General features: G+C 47.3%; 1 protein-coding gene across 1 annotated transcript in view; it reads right to left on the bottom strand.

The window, feature by feature from the left end:
- SLC24A3 (solute carrier family 24 member 3) overlaps window positions 1–12,564 on the bottom strand; it is a 47,701-nt gene that overhangs the window by 17,300 nt on the left and 17,837 nt on the right. Inside the window, exons 5-7 of the mRNA XM_058802769.1 lie at window positions 5,920–5,994; window positions 2,470–2,495; window positions 632–685 (exon numbers count right to left, since the gene is read on the bottom strand). Of these exons, the coding sequence (XP_058658752.1) occupies window positions 632–685; window positions 2,470–2,495; window positions 5,920–5,994 (155 nt within the window). The remainder of the gene's footprint in view (window positions 1–631; window positions 686–2,469; window positions 2,496–5,919; window positions 5,995–12,564) is intronic.

The following is a 12,564-nucleotide window of genomic DNA, read 5'->3' as shown; positions in this document are numbered from 1 at the left end:
GCAGAACAGACCAGTTTTACTAGCAAGAAGTTGTGTGGAAGAAGTCACACAGGCCAGATGTGCGAATGTGCTCAGAAAAATCACTGCTGACTGCGCTGTAGTTTCATCACAGATCTCTAGGCAAGCAAGAACTGCTGCAGAGCTTTGCACCCATGAAAAGCAGACTGGAATCTCACTCCTGCTTATTTCTGAGTAGGGATGCTCAAGTGAAGTCAGAAGAGACTGTTTTGGTGGGACTCGAGGATGGATCCAGGTCTCTGCTCTGCCACAGGTTTGCTGTTAGCCTTGGTCAGTTCACACAGGATGAGATCCATATAGCATAGATTCACAGGGTAGTTTAGGTTGGAAAAAACCTCCACAATCATCCAGTCCAATGTTAATTCAGCACTGCCAAGCCCACCACTAAGCCATGTCCCTAAGCACCATATTAAACCCTTTCAGGGGTAGTGATTCCACCACTGGCCTGGGCAGCCTGGTCCTGCACCTGACAACCCTTTTGGTGCAGAAATTTTTCCCTAATAGCCAGAAAGTTTCCCTAATAGAACTGGAGGCTGTTTCTTCTAGGCCTAGGTGAGGCAAAGGGAACAAGGAGCCTTAGAAATTAGATAAACTGAGGGCACATTTGACTTACTTCATTATAAAGATGTAGATGACATACATCAGCACTAAGACTAAGGACTCCCACCTGGAAACAAGAGCAACACAAACACATCAGAGCAGGGCAAGGCATCAGCAACCCCAGTTCAGCCATTCCCCCATGTTTCTGACATGCCACAAGTGTGCAGAAAGGCTCAAGCCTCCTAGGCTGTCTTAACATTCCTCTATAAAAAAGGGATGCACAAAGAAACAGCTCACACATCCTTCTTTGTTTTCTTGACTTCTGTGACTTTACTTGGCCAAACTGACCTGTCAGCTAAGAACAAGTGATAAAACCCAGGAGTTCAGTGAGCAAATTACACACCCAAGGCCCACCAACACTTCCATAAGGACAATGACCATGGGATGTGGCCAAGGGAGGGGAGCAGCCACCCTGCTCTGCCTGCAGGAGTGTAGAGCAGGACGCTGGGCTTTGGAAAGCCAACTGTGCTGGGACAACCTGAGCAGGGTGCTGGGCTTTGGAAAGCCAACTGTGCTGGGACAACCTGAGCAGGACGCTGGGCTTTGGAAAGCCAACTGTGCTGGGACAACCTGAGCAGGGTGCTGGGCTTTGGAAAGCCAACTGTGCTGGGACAACCTGAGCAGGACGCTGGGCTTTGGAAAGCCAACTGTGCTGGGACAACCTGAGCAGGGTGCTGGGCTTTTTAAAACCAATTGTGCTGAGACAACCTGAGCAAGGGGCAGCTGCTCTGCTGCTACATGAGTGCTGAGAATGCAGCAGGCAGCAGTTCAAACTGCTGATTACATACAGACAAGTTTTTTCCCTCTGCTGTTTCCATGTCAGACTAATGGAATAATGAAATTTGTATGAAAACAAATTACAATATGGCTTTTAGAGCTTGTTTCTAGGTGATCTTTTTCAGTGTCCAAAATGCTGCATTCTGCTTAGTTCCCCATGGCAAACTGCTAGTCTTTGTGGAAATCATCCTTATCAAACTACTGTATGCTAAACTCATGGAGCATTTTCTCCACAAGGATTTTGAGATACTGCACTAACTATATCCATGTCTCATTCCCTACTTCTTAAGATTCAACACTCAGCTTCTGTGTTGTGTGTTTTGGGTTCTTTTTAGACCACAGTTAAATACAACTGGTCTTCGAGAGAATTTCAGTTAAAAAGAAACACACAAAAAATCAACAAAGGAAACCAGGCCATTGCCAAGAACGGGTGTTTGAAACCTGCCTCTGAAATGGGCAAGAGCCAGTGAGGGAAAACACCAACCCAAGCAGCCTGAAGCTCCCTAGTGCTTGTAATCCAAATGACACCAGCTGGGAGTGACACCAAAGCCAAAGCTGTCACCTCCACTGTCACCTCCAGATGTCACCACATCACCTCTGCGATGTGTCAGAAACAAAACCATGAGACCAAAGCAACTGAAAAGTATCTGCAGCCCTCCTAGACTATCACACCTACTGCACTGCTCTTTAACACATTAATAGGGATTTTTTTATTACTTCTTTTAACTGGCCATTCACTAAATTATGAAAAATCCAACTATACACTTATTTATGACTGCTTGGGTGGCTCCTTCTTGCACACCCATAGCTCTGCTGAGCACACTGTCATCCCCAGACTGTTACAGGGCATGCAGAGGGCACAGACTCCTGCCACTGTACCAGGAACAGTCTGATTCTCCTGCGCTTTCTTCTCTAGCTCAAAAAATTAGTTACTCTGGCCCATCTTGTGCTGATGTTTCTCATACAGCAGCAAATAGTTGCCCTGCAGAACTTTTTAGCTTTCTCCTCCTCATAAACACTAATTATGACAGCTTTTGTGGTATAACCAGAAAAAATGAAAAGGGATTCACTTACCAGGAAACTCTTTCATCATAAATAAACTGTGGAGAAAAGATTTAAAAATAGCATGTTATACACAAAACAACAGTTGAAAACAGCTCATCACCTGAGGCAGGGAACAGAGTAAAGCAAGCCAGGGCTCGTGGCAATGGCAATGGCATCAAGCTCGGGTGTATTTTGGCACTGCCCTCCTGCCAAGCCTTTGAACTTCTTAACCCATAGTTTGTCTCAGCTAGTCAAGGCTGGCAGGTTCCCCTTTCCCAAATGGCACTGGGTCCTTGTGCAGCAGTTAGAGGGAAAGCAGTGGTGAGCCAGAGACAGGGCTGCACCCCTCTGACCCACCTACCCACCTGGCTCTCTCACTGGACATGGCCTCTTCCCTGCCAGCTCCCAGCTGGATGCCAAGTGACCCACCAGCAGATCCACAGCAAGCTCTGCAGCTGCTGCCATGCCCTGCTGGGCCCAGGGTGCTGTTCCCATCAGCTCAGGGTGACCATCACCCCAGCTGACTGCAGCTACTGACAGCCCCTTTGGCAACCTGCCGATGGACAGGCACTGTGGCTTCCCCAACAGTGCTGGGGATGCACCTCCTCCCTGAGGGAAAGATCAGCGCCATGCTGAGGGGTGTGAGGGAAGGGTGAGGGAAGGACAAGCACCATGCTGAGGGGTGTGAAAGAAGGACCAGAGCAATGGCGAAGGGTCATGAAGGAAGGGGTGTGAGGGAAGGAGTGTAAGGGAAGGACAAATGCCATGGTGAGGGGTGTGAGGGAAGGGGTGTGAGGGGAGGACAAGTGCCATGCTGAAGGGTGTGAGGAAAGGACCAGCACCATGCTGAAGGGTGTGAGGAAAGGACCAGTGCCATGCTGAAGGGTGTGAGGGAAGGACCAGTGCCATGCTGAAGGGTGTGAGGGAAGGTGCATGAAGGAAGAACCGGTGCCATGCTGAGGAGGGTGAGGGAAGGGGTGCGAGGAAAGGACAGGCGCCATGCTGAGGGGTGTGAGGGAAGGGGTGTGAAGGAAGGACAAGCGCCATGGCGAAGGGGCATGAGGGAAGGAACAGCACCTAGGTGAGAGGTGTCAAGGGAGAACCAACGCCATGGTGAGAGTTGTGAAGGAAGCAGCAGCACCATGGCAAGGGGTGAGGGAAGGGCCCACACCGGCAGCGGCTGAAGGGCCCACACTGGCAGTGGCTGAAGGCCCACACTGGCAATGCCTGAAGGCTCACAGGGACAGTGGCTGCCATGCTCCATGTCCAGGCCCTTCCCCTTGTCGTACCCTGCCATTCCCCGTGCCTCCAGTCCTGCTCCCAGCACAGCAGGATGGCTGCAGAGGGCCCCATGGTGCCGGTGCCTCCACAGGAGGCTGAAGCTGGAATCACATGCAGCCCTCATGGCCCCATGATAGGCTGTGGTCCATTTGGCCCTTCCAAAGCACCAGCAGGGAAATGTGTGACCACACCAGGGATTACAGATCCATGGCTGTGCCCCAGGTAAACAGGAGGGAAAAGGAACAAGGCCCTGAAAGCACAGTGAACACTTCCCCTTGGCCATACAGCCGTAAATAGCAACTCTTGTGTGACAGCCGGCACGAGGCAAGAGTTACACTGGTTACTGGAAGAAAACATGACCACAAAGCGTTGTAAATTACAGTTCCCAGTCACTGTGATCTAATCTGACAGGGCCTGTTTTAGGTTACAATGTTTTGGTGTGATGGGAGGTGAAAGTGTGTGCACCGACTTCTGTGACTAAAAATAACACCCATCTCAATTTTGCCTCTAATGACTCTGACCATGTCCCTTCAAGTTAAGATGCACATGCATCTTTTTCCTTTCAAGAGAACAAGGAGCAGGTTTTGCCAAACTGTACTAGAAGACAAATAATACTATTATAAAGTTAAAAAAAATCATAGGGCTGAATCAAGATTAATTAAGTACAGTAAATGTGGTTTATATCCACTTTTAACCTCTGTGGTTCAGGGTTCACTAAATGGCTTGGAGCAGCAAACAGGTGAGTCTATACTGCTCTATTTCTTACAAGAGCATTGTAAGAAATACTTCCTTTTCTAGTGCAAATAGAGACAAAGTCATATTGATTTTTCCAGCACAGTATCAAGCTTTTTAAAGTTGCTGTATCTCAGCATTGGAAGGAATATATTTATTTCCCCTCAGGTGTATTTATGATTACTAAAGATACCAGTGGAGCACAACTTTTAACACAGCACCACAGGCTGTTGTTTAAAACACCATGAGAACAAACTCCTACAAACAATATAATTCTTTAAGATTGATTACTCTATTCCAGCTGCAGAGAAGTCTCAATGCCCTCATATGGAAAAATTATGCCTGCATGCAAAGCGCTGAAGTGTCTTCTAAGAGGTTACTGTCAAGCTGTCAAAACAAAACCAAAAAAAAAAAAGCTTTGTGTTTTGCACCTCATTGCTAGCAATTATGTAGAAAAGTTATTTTTCACCAGGTAAAAAATGGCTGGCCTTGCACTATGGGGAATAAAAGTACAAACAGGTAGAGAAAGATCCCCTGTTTGGGACAAGGCAAATGGAGACCATTGGAGCTACAGAGTATATCTGGAAACACGGGGCTTGAGAAGTAGGAAACAAACCAAAACCCCCTGTTGAAACACACCAACCAAAGTAACCCAGACTGCAAGCAACCCTCTTCTGATTCTAAAGTCTCCTTCTTGCTGACATATAGAAGTTAACCTCCCAAAATCACTCTTCCTGCCTTAGGGAATCTAGTGTACTAGGTTAGGGTGGGAGGAAAAAAAGACATGCAACTGCTACATGAAAACTCAATTTTTACATTTCCTGGCACTGCTTGGTACTGGTTACAAAGGTAATGCTAAAATGATAGCAGTGTCTTTATTTAACTCTTGTGCCAATTTTTTTTCAAAGAATAGCCCAATTCTGAAGAGATTTGGAGCATTTTCTGAGCTTGATGAAAATCGGGGTAGGCACTAAGAACTGTTGAAAGTGTAGATTTTGTTTGAGGACTTGCTGTCAGCATGCACTGAACCTGCCCCTATTATGTGTGGAAAACCTAACCTGAAGGTTTTGCAGTAGCTGCTCAGGATCTCTCTCCTCTGGGCACAAGTGCTGCCTCCGTACAGGTTAGTGACATGCATTTCAGGAAGTCATGAGGGCCAGGAGAGCACTGGCCCTCCCACTACAGGCCTGCCTGGGGGCTCAGAATGTGGGTTTAGCTCTGTCCCCATGTCTGCACAGGGCCACCATGACACTCCTCCACCTCCTGCTCTCAGGCCAAGCTTCCCAGCAGAACCAGGGAGACCAAGGGCAGCTTTCCACAAGCAGGAATCCCCATGAGTGCTCGAGCTGGGATGTCAGCTACATGACTGTTATGCCACCTTTAGAGGTGGCAGCAAACATGGGCTCCCACAGATGAAAAACCTTCACAAACAGCAGACATGGGCACCCAAAACCTTCAGAAACTTACCACGATGAGTGCAACAACAGACAGCGTGTAGTAGATCGAATCTCTCAAGAGACTCCACGATGACAGCGCAACAACCTGGGGAAAGAGGCAAAGACAAGGTGTCAGCCAGGCTCTGCAGCACGACTGCCACACCAGCAGAGTGTGCCCAGTGCCACCTTTGTGGGGAGATGTCCCCACACATGCTGGGAACTCGTGGAAGAGGCCTAAGACAGGAAACACTTTCTGTGGCTGCTGGGGGGACAGCTGCAAGGGAGACAGGCACTGCCACATAGCAAGAACCTGTGGACTCAGCTGTCCCTCATGTCAGGCTGTGTGTCCCCACAAAATCTGTGAGGGCTGCTGCTTTACAGGAAGGTAAAGCTCAGGTTTTACCAGCACAACCACACTGATGAGCATCACTACAGCTCTGTGTGCACCTACAAAGGTTTTGGGACAAACACTCAAGTCAACACTCCAGCAAAGTGTAACGAACAAAACCCAGGAATTTTGATGCAACGGAGAATAAAAAGGGATCACTGTGCAGTTCATGTCACTTGTGACCTTCCAAAGCCAAAGAAATGAGGAAGAATTCTCACTGCAGGCTGCATGAGCCTGCAACTCAGAAGAAAATACCACTGAATAGTGAGTTAATCTTTAATTTCATTAATAGTATTCAAAAGGACAGATTAAAAGCATTCATGTGGAGGTAACATCTTCAATATGATTCTATTTTTTGCAGCTCTATGAAGTCCCCTCAGTATAAGCTTCTCCTCAAATCTGTATTTCCCAGTCCTGGAGTGCATTTCAAACACTCTGGATCAAATCCTTCAAAGGTGCATAGCTGAAGGAGGAAGATGGGAGATGGTTCATTTTCACTGATTTGGATCTGAACATATACATTAATTTTCTGACTGTACCCTCCAGTCATACTTGTGCATCAATTCAGTCACATGAACAGTAACATCATTTTCAGTTCTATTTCAGTGTCAGCAAAAATAGTTTCCCAAATTTCTCCAATATTGGAACTTTCCAAAACTGCTAATGAAACAAATGCTGTAAAAAGATACTGACCATTATACCTGAAAAATCTCTACAGTCTCTTAGTAGCATAGTTTTCTAAAAAATTGATGTCATTTATGCCCAGCGCAAAGTCTCTTTATGCAACCATTTACATGTTAGAAACTCCTACATGAAGCAAAAAATGCAGGCTTTTAAAGCCCTTGGGTCAAACCAGATTTCTACCAGCTGACAATACATTCCAAGGCACACAGACATAGATAAATGGAGATGCTTTCTGATGGAAATTTCCAAATGTAGGAACATGGAGTTGGGTTCATAATTCTATTCAGAGATTCTCAATTAAATCTCACACTTTACATCAGTATGCCTTTTCATTCTGATTGAGCAAATTTTGCAAGTTTATAGAACGATTGGACATTATTCCACTCAGCTTTCAGGATGCTGCTGAAGGTCCTCTGCTCTTACCTCAGCATGGATGCATGCTGGTGGGGATTTTACAGCTGTAACTTCAGATCTGCACACAGAAATCACTTTTCTGAAGCCAAGGACAGCCCCCACAGGAAGAGGCTCTGTCTCATAACCTGTGTCCCTGGCCTTAAAGGTGTCACCAGGCAGCACAGCACACCTGTGAAAGCAAGGTGCCTGGCTATAAGGAGTCAAAAGTAGTCCTCATCCTGTTCTTTGGTATTCTATAATGATCTTGAAGAATAATATTTTCCCAAGGAACTTTCCTGAACGAGCACAGTAAGATCCAGATGCCTAAATGCAGCTTTCTAGCAGGGAGCTACAGCACAGAACTGACAGACCAAGATCCTGTGGGAATCACAAGGAGCCTTGTGCTGATTCCAGATTGGATTGTAGGGGAACGTGCTCATGCCTGGCACCTGCACAGGCTGCCCTCATTTCACAGACATCAGAGTAGGTCTCCCTGATGCAATAACTGTGGGGCAGCTAAATCTCAGACATCTTTGGGGCCCGAGTCACCTATCTGAAGTTTCTCAACCATTTGATCCATGTGATACAGGGAAGCCATGCGCATAAGGCAACCATGTACCAAGGACTCCACATAAACCTTAACATGCTGGAAACTACTGAAATTGCAGATCAGCAAGGCAGAAAAGAAATGAGGGAAGCAACCAGCTTGAGTAAAAACACGATCAAATTTGAGTTTTAAATCAGCAATACTGTCATATTGTAACCCAGCAGTGAGCTGGTCCTATGGGAGCTGAGCATAAGGAGGCATCTGTAGAGCCACTGATTGTCAGTGCAGTGATGTTTCCTCCTTTTGAAGTGAGTACCTGAAATCCAAACACCAGACAAATACCTCTTAGTTATCCCTTGACCACTTAGTGGGGACTGAACCCAGCTTACCTGAGCTGAAAAGAAGAGCTCTGAAGTCAAGGCTTGAACGAGAGCATCCCCTGATGCTCCACACAAGACACACTGAGCCTGCTCCCCTGCATGCTACAGCATCACTCCTAAGGGTAAACATACCCATAATAGCTACCTGGTCTCTCACAGGTAAACTTTCACCCTGCAAAATCCCACATATAAAATTCACTACTCAGAATGCTTACTTCCCTTTTTGATGGGCTGGGGAGCAGAAAAATCAAGATTTTCTCAGTTCTAGCTTGATTTTTGAGGTTTGTAACTCCCAAAGCTGTGGCCCTGTGCAGTACACACCACCTTCTCCACTTAGCACAATGTAGAGATCAGCTACCAGAGGGAAAATTTCCCTAAAATCAGACACTGGGGTCTGCTTCCTGTAGCACAGAAGTTGGCTCAGGGCAACCAGGACCTCAGTGGCAATATGCCCCATGCCTCATCCTAGGACTTCACCTCTTATCCTCTGTAAAAATGACCCTTCTCTCTTCTGCTCATCCAAATTGTTTCTCTGCTCTTAGGAGCATGGAAGCTCTATCTCCACCCAGGAGATATCCATCACCAGAGGCCACCCAGCTGGCTGTTTTCCAGCCTGCTCTGCCCACAGCAGCAATGGGCCCAAGACAAAGCAGATGTGGCAGAACAGGGCTGCTGCTCCCTCCTTGGCAAGGATGTCCAGGGGCATGTGCACTTCTGAGTATTCTGGCTGCTAAAATTCCAGGGGAAGCATGCAATCCCATCCATGTTCTTCAGGGATCTTCTTCACTCTGAATTGTTTTGAGGGTTTTCCTCATCTCATGACTGGTTCTTTGCCTGACATTCTCAAGCGCTGATCAGCTACTAACCCTGCTGGGAAATGCCAGGCTTTGGAAACAATCTCCCTAATCTTGTTTCTCTGTTACCCTCTGGCACAGAAGGTCTAGATTTCGAGGTATTAAGAGCTAATAACCTAATTTGCTGATGTGGAGAGGCAGGAATGCTTGGACTAGGGTGTCAAAAGATTAAAGACAATCCCTGCAAGCGATTAGCCGTGAGAGTCTGTGGAGGTCAGCAGAGATGTGCCAGCAGTGAATCCATCACCATCAAAAGGCATCCAGGAGCAGAGAATCTGGGTCATTCCTCATGCTGCCCCTCTTTGATGTGGACTGCACAGAGGTGATTAGGGAAGCTCTTAGACCAGCCTAGCAGATGCAGGGATCTGGCTTTCTCTGCTGCCTGAAGAGCTGCTGCTCGCTGTGATCCCTCACAAGCCCCCAAGTGCTGTGTCAGCCCCCTGGGTGAGCTGCAGCCAGCTGTGCTGTGGAACCTCCTCACACGCTGCTCCTGGCTTGCAGGAGCTGCCCTCAGAGCTGAGGAGGAGCCTTCTTCAGCCTGTTGGGGTCCCCTCCAGAAAGGGCTGTGGTGCTCACACCGCTGTTCTGCAAACCCTCAATGTGGTTTCAAATCAGCCCCACGGGAAAACAGCAGGATCTCATGCCAAAGCAAGAGAAATGACCAACTGCTGGCCACTGTTACAGGAAGCAGTGAGCTCAGGTGGAGGCCTGGGACAGATTTTCAAGGAATCAGGCTGGCCACAGTTTGCAGTTAATCCATGTCTTATGCATTCAGAATTAAACAAAATTAAAAAGGGCTCTATGTCAGGTATCAGGGTACGAGCTCTGCCTTTAAACTTTGCAGCAGACTATTTTGCTCAGCTCAGGTAATTCCAAGGACCTTGCCACCTGCCTGCTCATTCTCACTGGTCGAGGTATCAGTGAAGCATCACAGATTAATGGGAGAGAGTGACAGTGCCTTACTTGTACTCATCTTTACATTAAATAAGGCTGTAGATCCACCTGTGGCTGTCAGCAGCAAGCCATTGTGGAGCCTCTGCACCTTTCCTGGGAGACACAAGCAGGACTTGGTATGGTTTGGAGGGTGGTGGGTTCCTGATGGCACTTTTGGCATGTCCATAAATCAGGCAAGCAGGTCCAACAGGATCCCAGAGGTGCCATCTCCCAGCACAGCAGGAGTCCTGACCCCACATTCCCTCCTGGCACACTGAACCACTCTGCCACAGCAGACTTTTTAGACAGAGTCCTGCATGGAAAGCCATTGCTCTCCTGTGCAGAGCCCCAGGAAAGCCAGGCAGGCTTTCCAGCAGGCAGTGAGCATCAGCCAGAGGGCCCTGTGCTGGGACAGACTGCACAGCAGGATGTCCTGCACTAAGTGACGCTCCCTCTATACCCCATGGCCGTGCCTGAATATCCCAGGACACTACAAGCATCCAGCTCAGTCTCCAGATCATAATTTTGGCCTCAGGGTCTCATGATTGCAGCATTTGGGCTTCCTTGAGGCTTTGACCAATACAACTCCCAGCTTCAGCAAAGCACCAAATATGAGCACAGGTCAGGCCAAAGAAAAGTCCAGGCCTAATCCTTCTCTCTCAGGCAGTTAAAGCAGCCATGATCTAAGGGACCTGCTGTGAGGAAAGCCTCCTCCCAATTACCAGCCCCCTAATTTCACCTCTACTTTGCCATTCTCTGCAGAGCTCAGTTGTCACTCTGGCTCCCAGTCTGCACACTGTGCACCAACTCCATCTATTCTCATTACTTCCCCAAGAATATTTGCTTTTTTAGGCCTCTCTTGATATTTTCATCACTGCTGCAGCAATCTGTCTATGTGACATTCTCAGAATGGAAATAGCGGACACTCTCCAAACCTCAGGACAAAGCCAGAAATATTTCCCTACTCAACTGGTGGTTATAATCATCCATGAGTTATTTGGACCAGCATGTCTCTTTAGTTCAGATTCCCACAGTGCTGAGGCAGCAGGACCCCAAGGCCTCTGCTGGACCACAAGATCCACAGCAGAATTCAAGGATAGCTGCAGACAGGAAGGCGTGCACAGAGTAAACATCTCCCAGTCTCTTCAGACTGACCAGTTCTTGCCAGAAGTAAAAAACAGAATTTATTATCTCCCTTATTTACACTATAAATGATTTGAGGAAATATCCTACAAATGGTACATCCACGGTATTGATCTGTGTGTCAATTCTGACAGAGAAAACTTAACCGAAAATGGTGATGGTTTTTGTGACAATTAGGAAGTAGCCTTGGTTTGATGCTGATAGGAATCCATTTGCCACTCTTCTGATTGCCTTGGGCAGCACCTCTGAATTAATGGTATCTCTCTATCCTGAAACTCCATCCCCACCTCTCTGTCCTGGCTGCACTCTCGGCGCCTTACAGACTGCCTGATGTTCCACAGCATCCTGCCATCATCCATCAGTCCCCCCTGCTTTCCCTGTACCCGGGCTTTCACACACCTCTGTGCGTGCCATGCCAGCAGCTTTAGGTACCCAAGGACCACAGCCTTGGCTTCTGAAGTAGTCTGACCTGTTAGCGTGTCCCATGTCTGCAACACAGCCTGTCAGTGAAAAACCAGGCTCATGGTCACTATAAAACACTGCCAGCACCAAACTCCAATGTGCCCTGGGCTCTGAGAGCTATGAACAGTCCCAACAGCTGGCATTAAGCTCTCCTTAAAATACTTCCCCAGAGTTTTACATGTTTTCCACCAACGTTCACAAACCAATGAAGAAAAAGCAACAGGATTTCAACTCTCACCTTTTAAAACTTCTCCACAGTCAAGAAGAAGAAAATAAAAAAGCTCATGAATGCAATCAAAGCCCAAAGTCAGTAATGGCTGCAATCTGAGTTGTGAGTGAAATTAAAGCTTAAAAGATTAAGAGGCATGCAAGCTGGCTGAATGGCAGAAGTGAGGTAAAACAGATTACAGAAGTCCCAGTTGCTTCGTTAAAAAACATTCCACCAGGTTATTAAACTCTGTTTAGTGTCCTGGTCAACACAGGTGTATTTTCCACTGACATAACCCATGGCAGCTGATAATTCCTAGAGGCACCTTGGCTGGCACAAGCATTCTGTGACCTGGACAAAGGAGAGCCTGCTGAAATTAGTTTAATTCTTGAAGTAAAAGAATCCCACTGGTAAAGCAGGAGGCAGGTCAGACAGTCACTGTCATCCTTTTTCTGCTCCAGTATGTTGAGGAATGATGCCCCATGACAGAACCAATAACTGGAAGAGGATCTGTGGCACAAGCCAGCATTCCTGGTCCCCTGCTCCACCTAGAGAAGCCTGTCTATTTCTGGGGAAAGGTGAAATAGAGAAACTTTGACTCAACTGAAAATCAGAGCAATTAAACACTAATTAACAAATCAAGCCATGCACATTCAAAATGACATGGTAATGCTGGAGTGACTT

Source organism: Ammospiza caudacuta, chromosome 3 (genome assembly GCF_027887145.1).
Source record: "Ammospiza caudacuta isolate bAmmCau1 chromosome 3, bAmmCau1.pri, whole genome shotgun sequence".
In the NCBI taxonomy this organism is placed as follows: domain Eukaryota; kingdom Metazoa; phylum Chordata; class Aves; order Passeriformes; family Passerellidae; genus Ammospiza; species Ammospiza caudacuta.
Note: the sequence above shows the minus strand (reverse complement) of the source record. Positions and strands in the feature narration are given on the sequence as shown.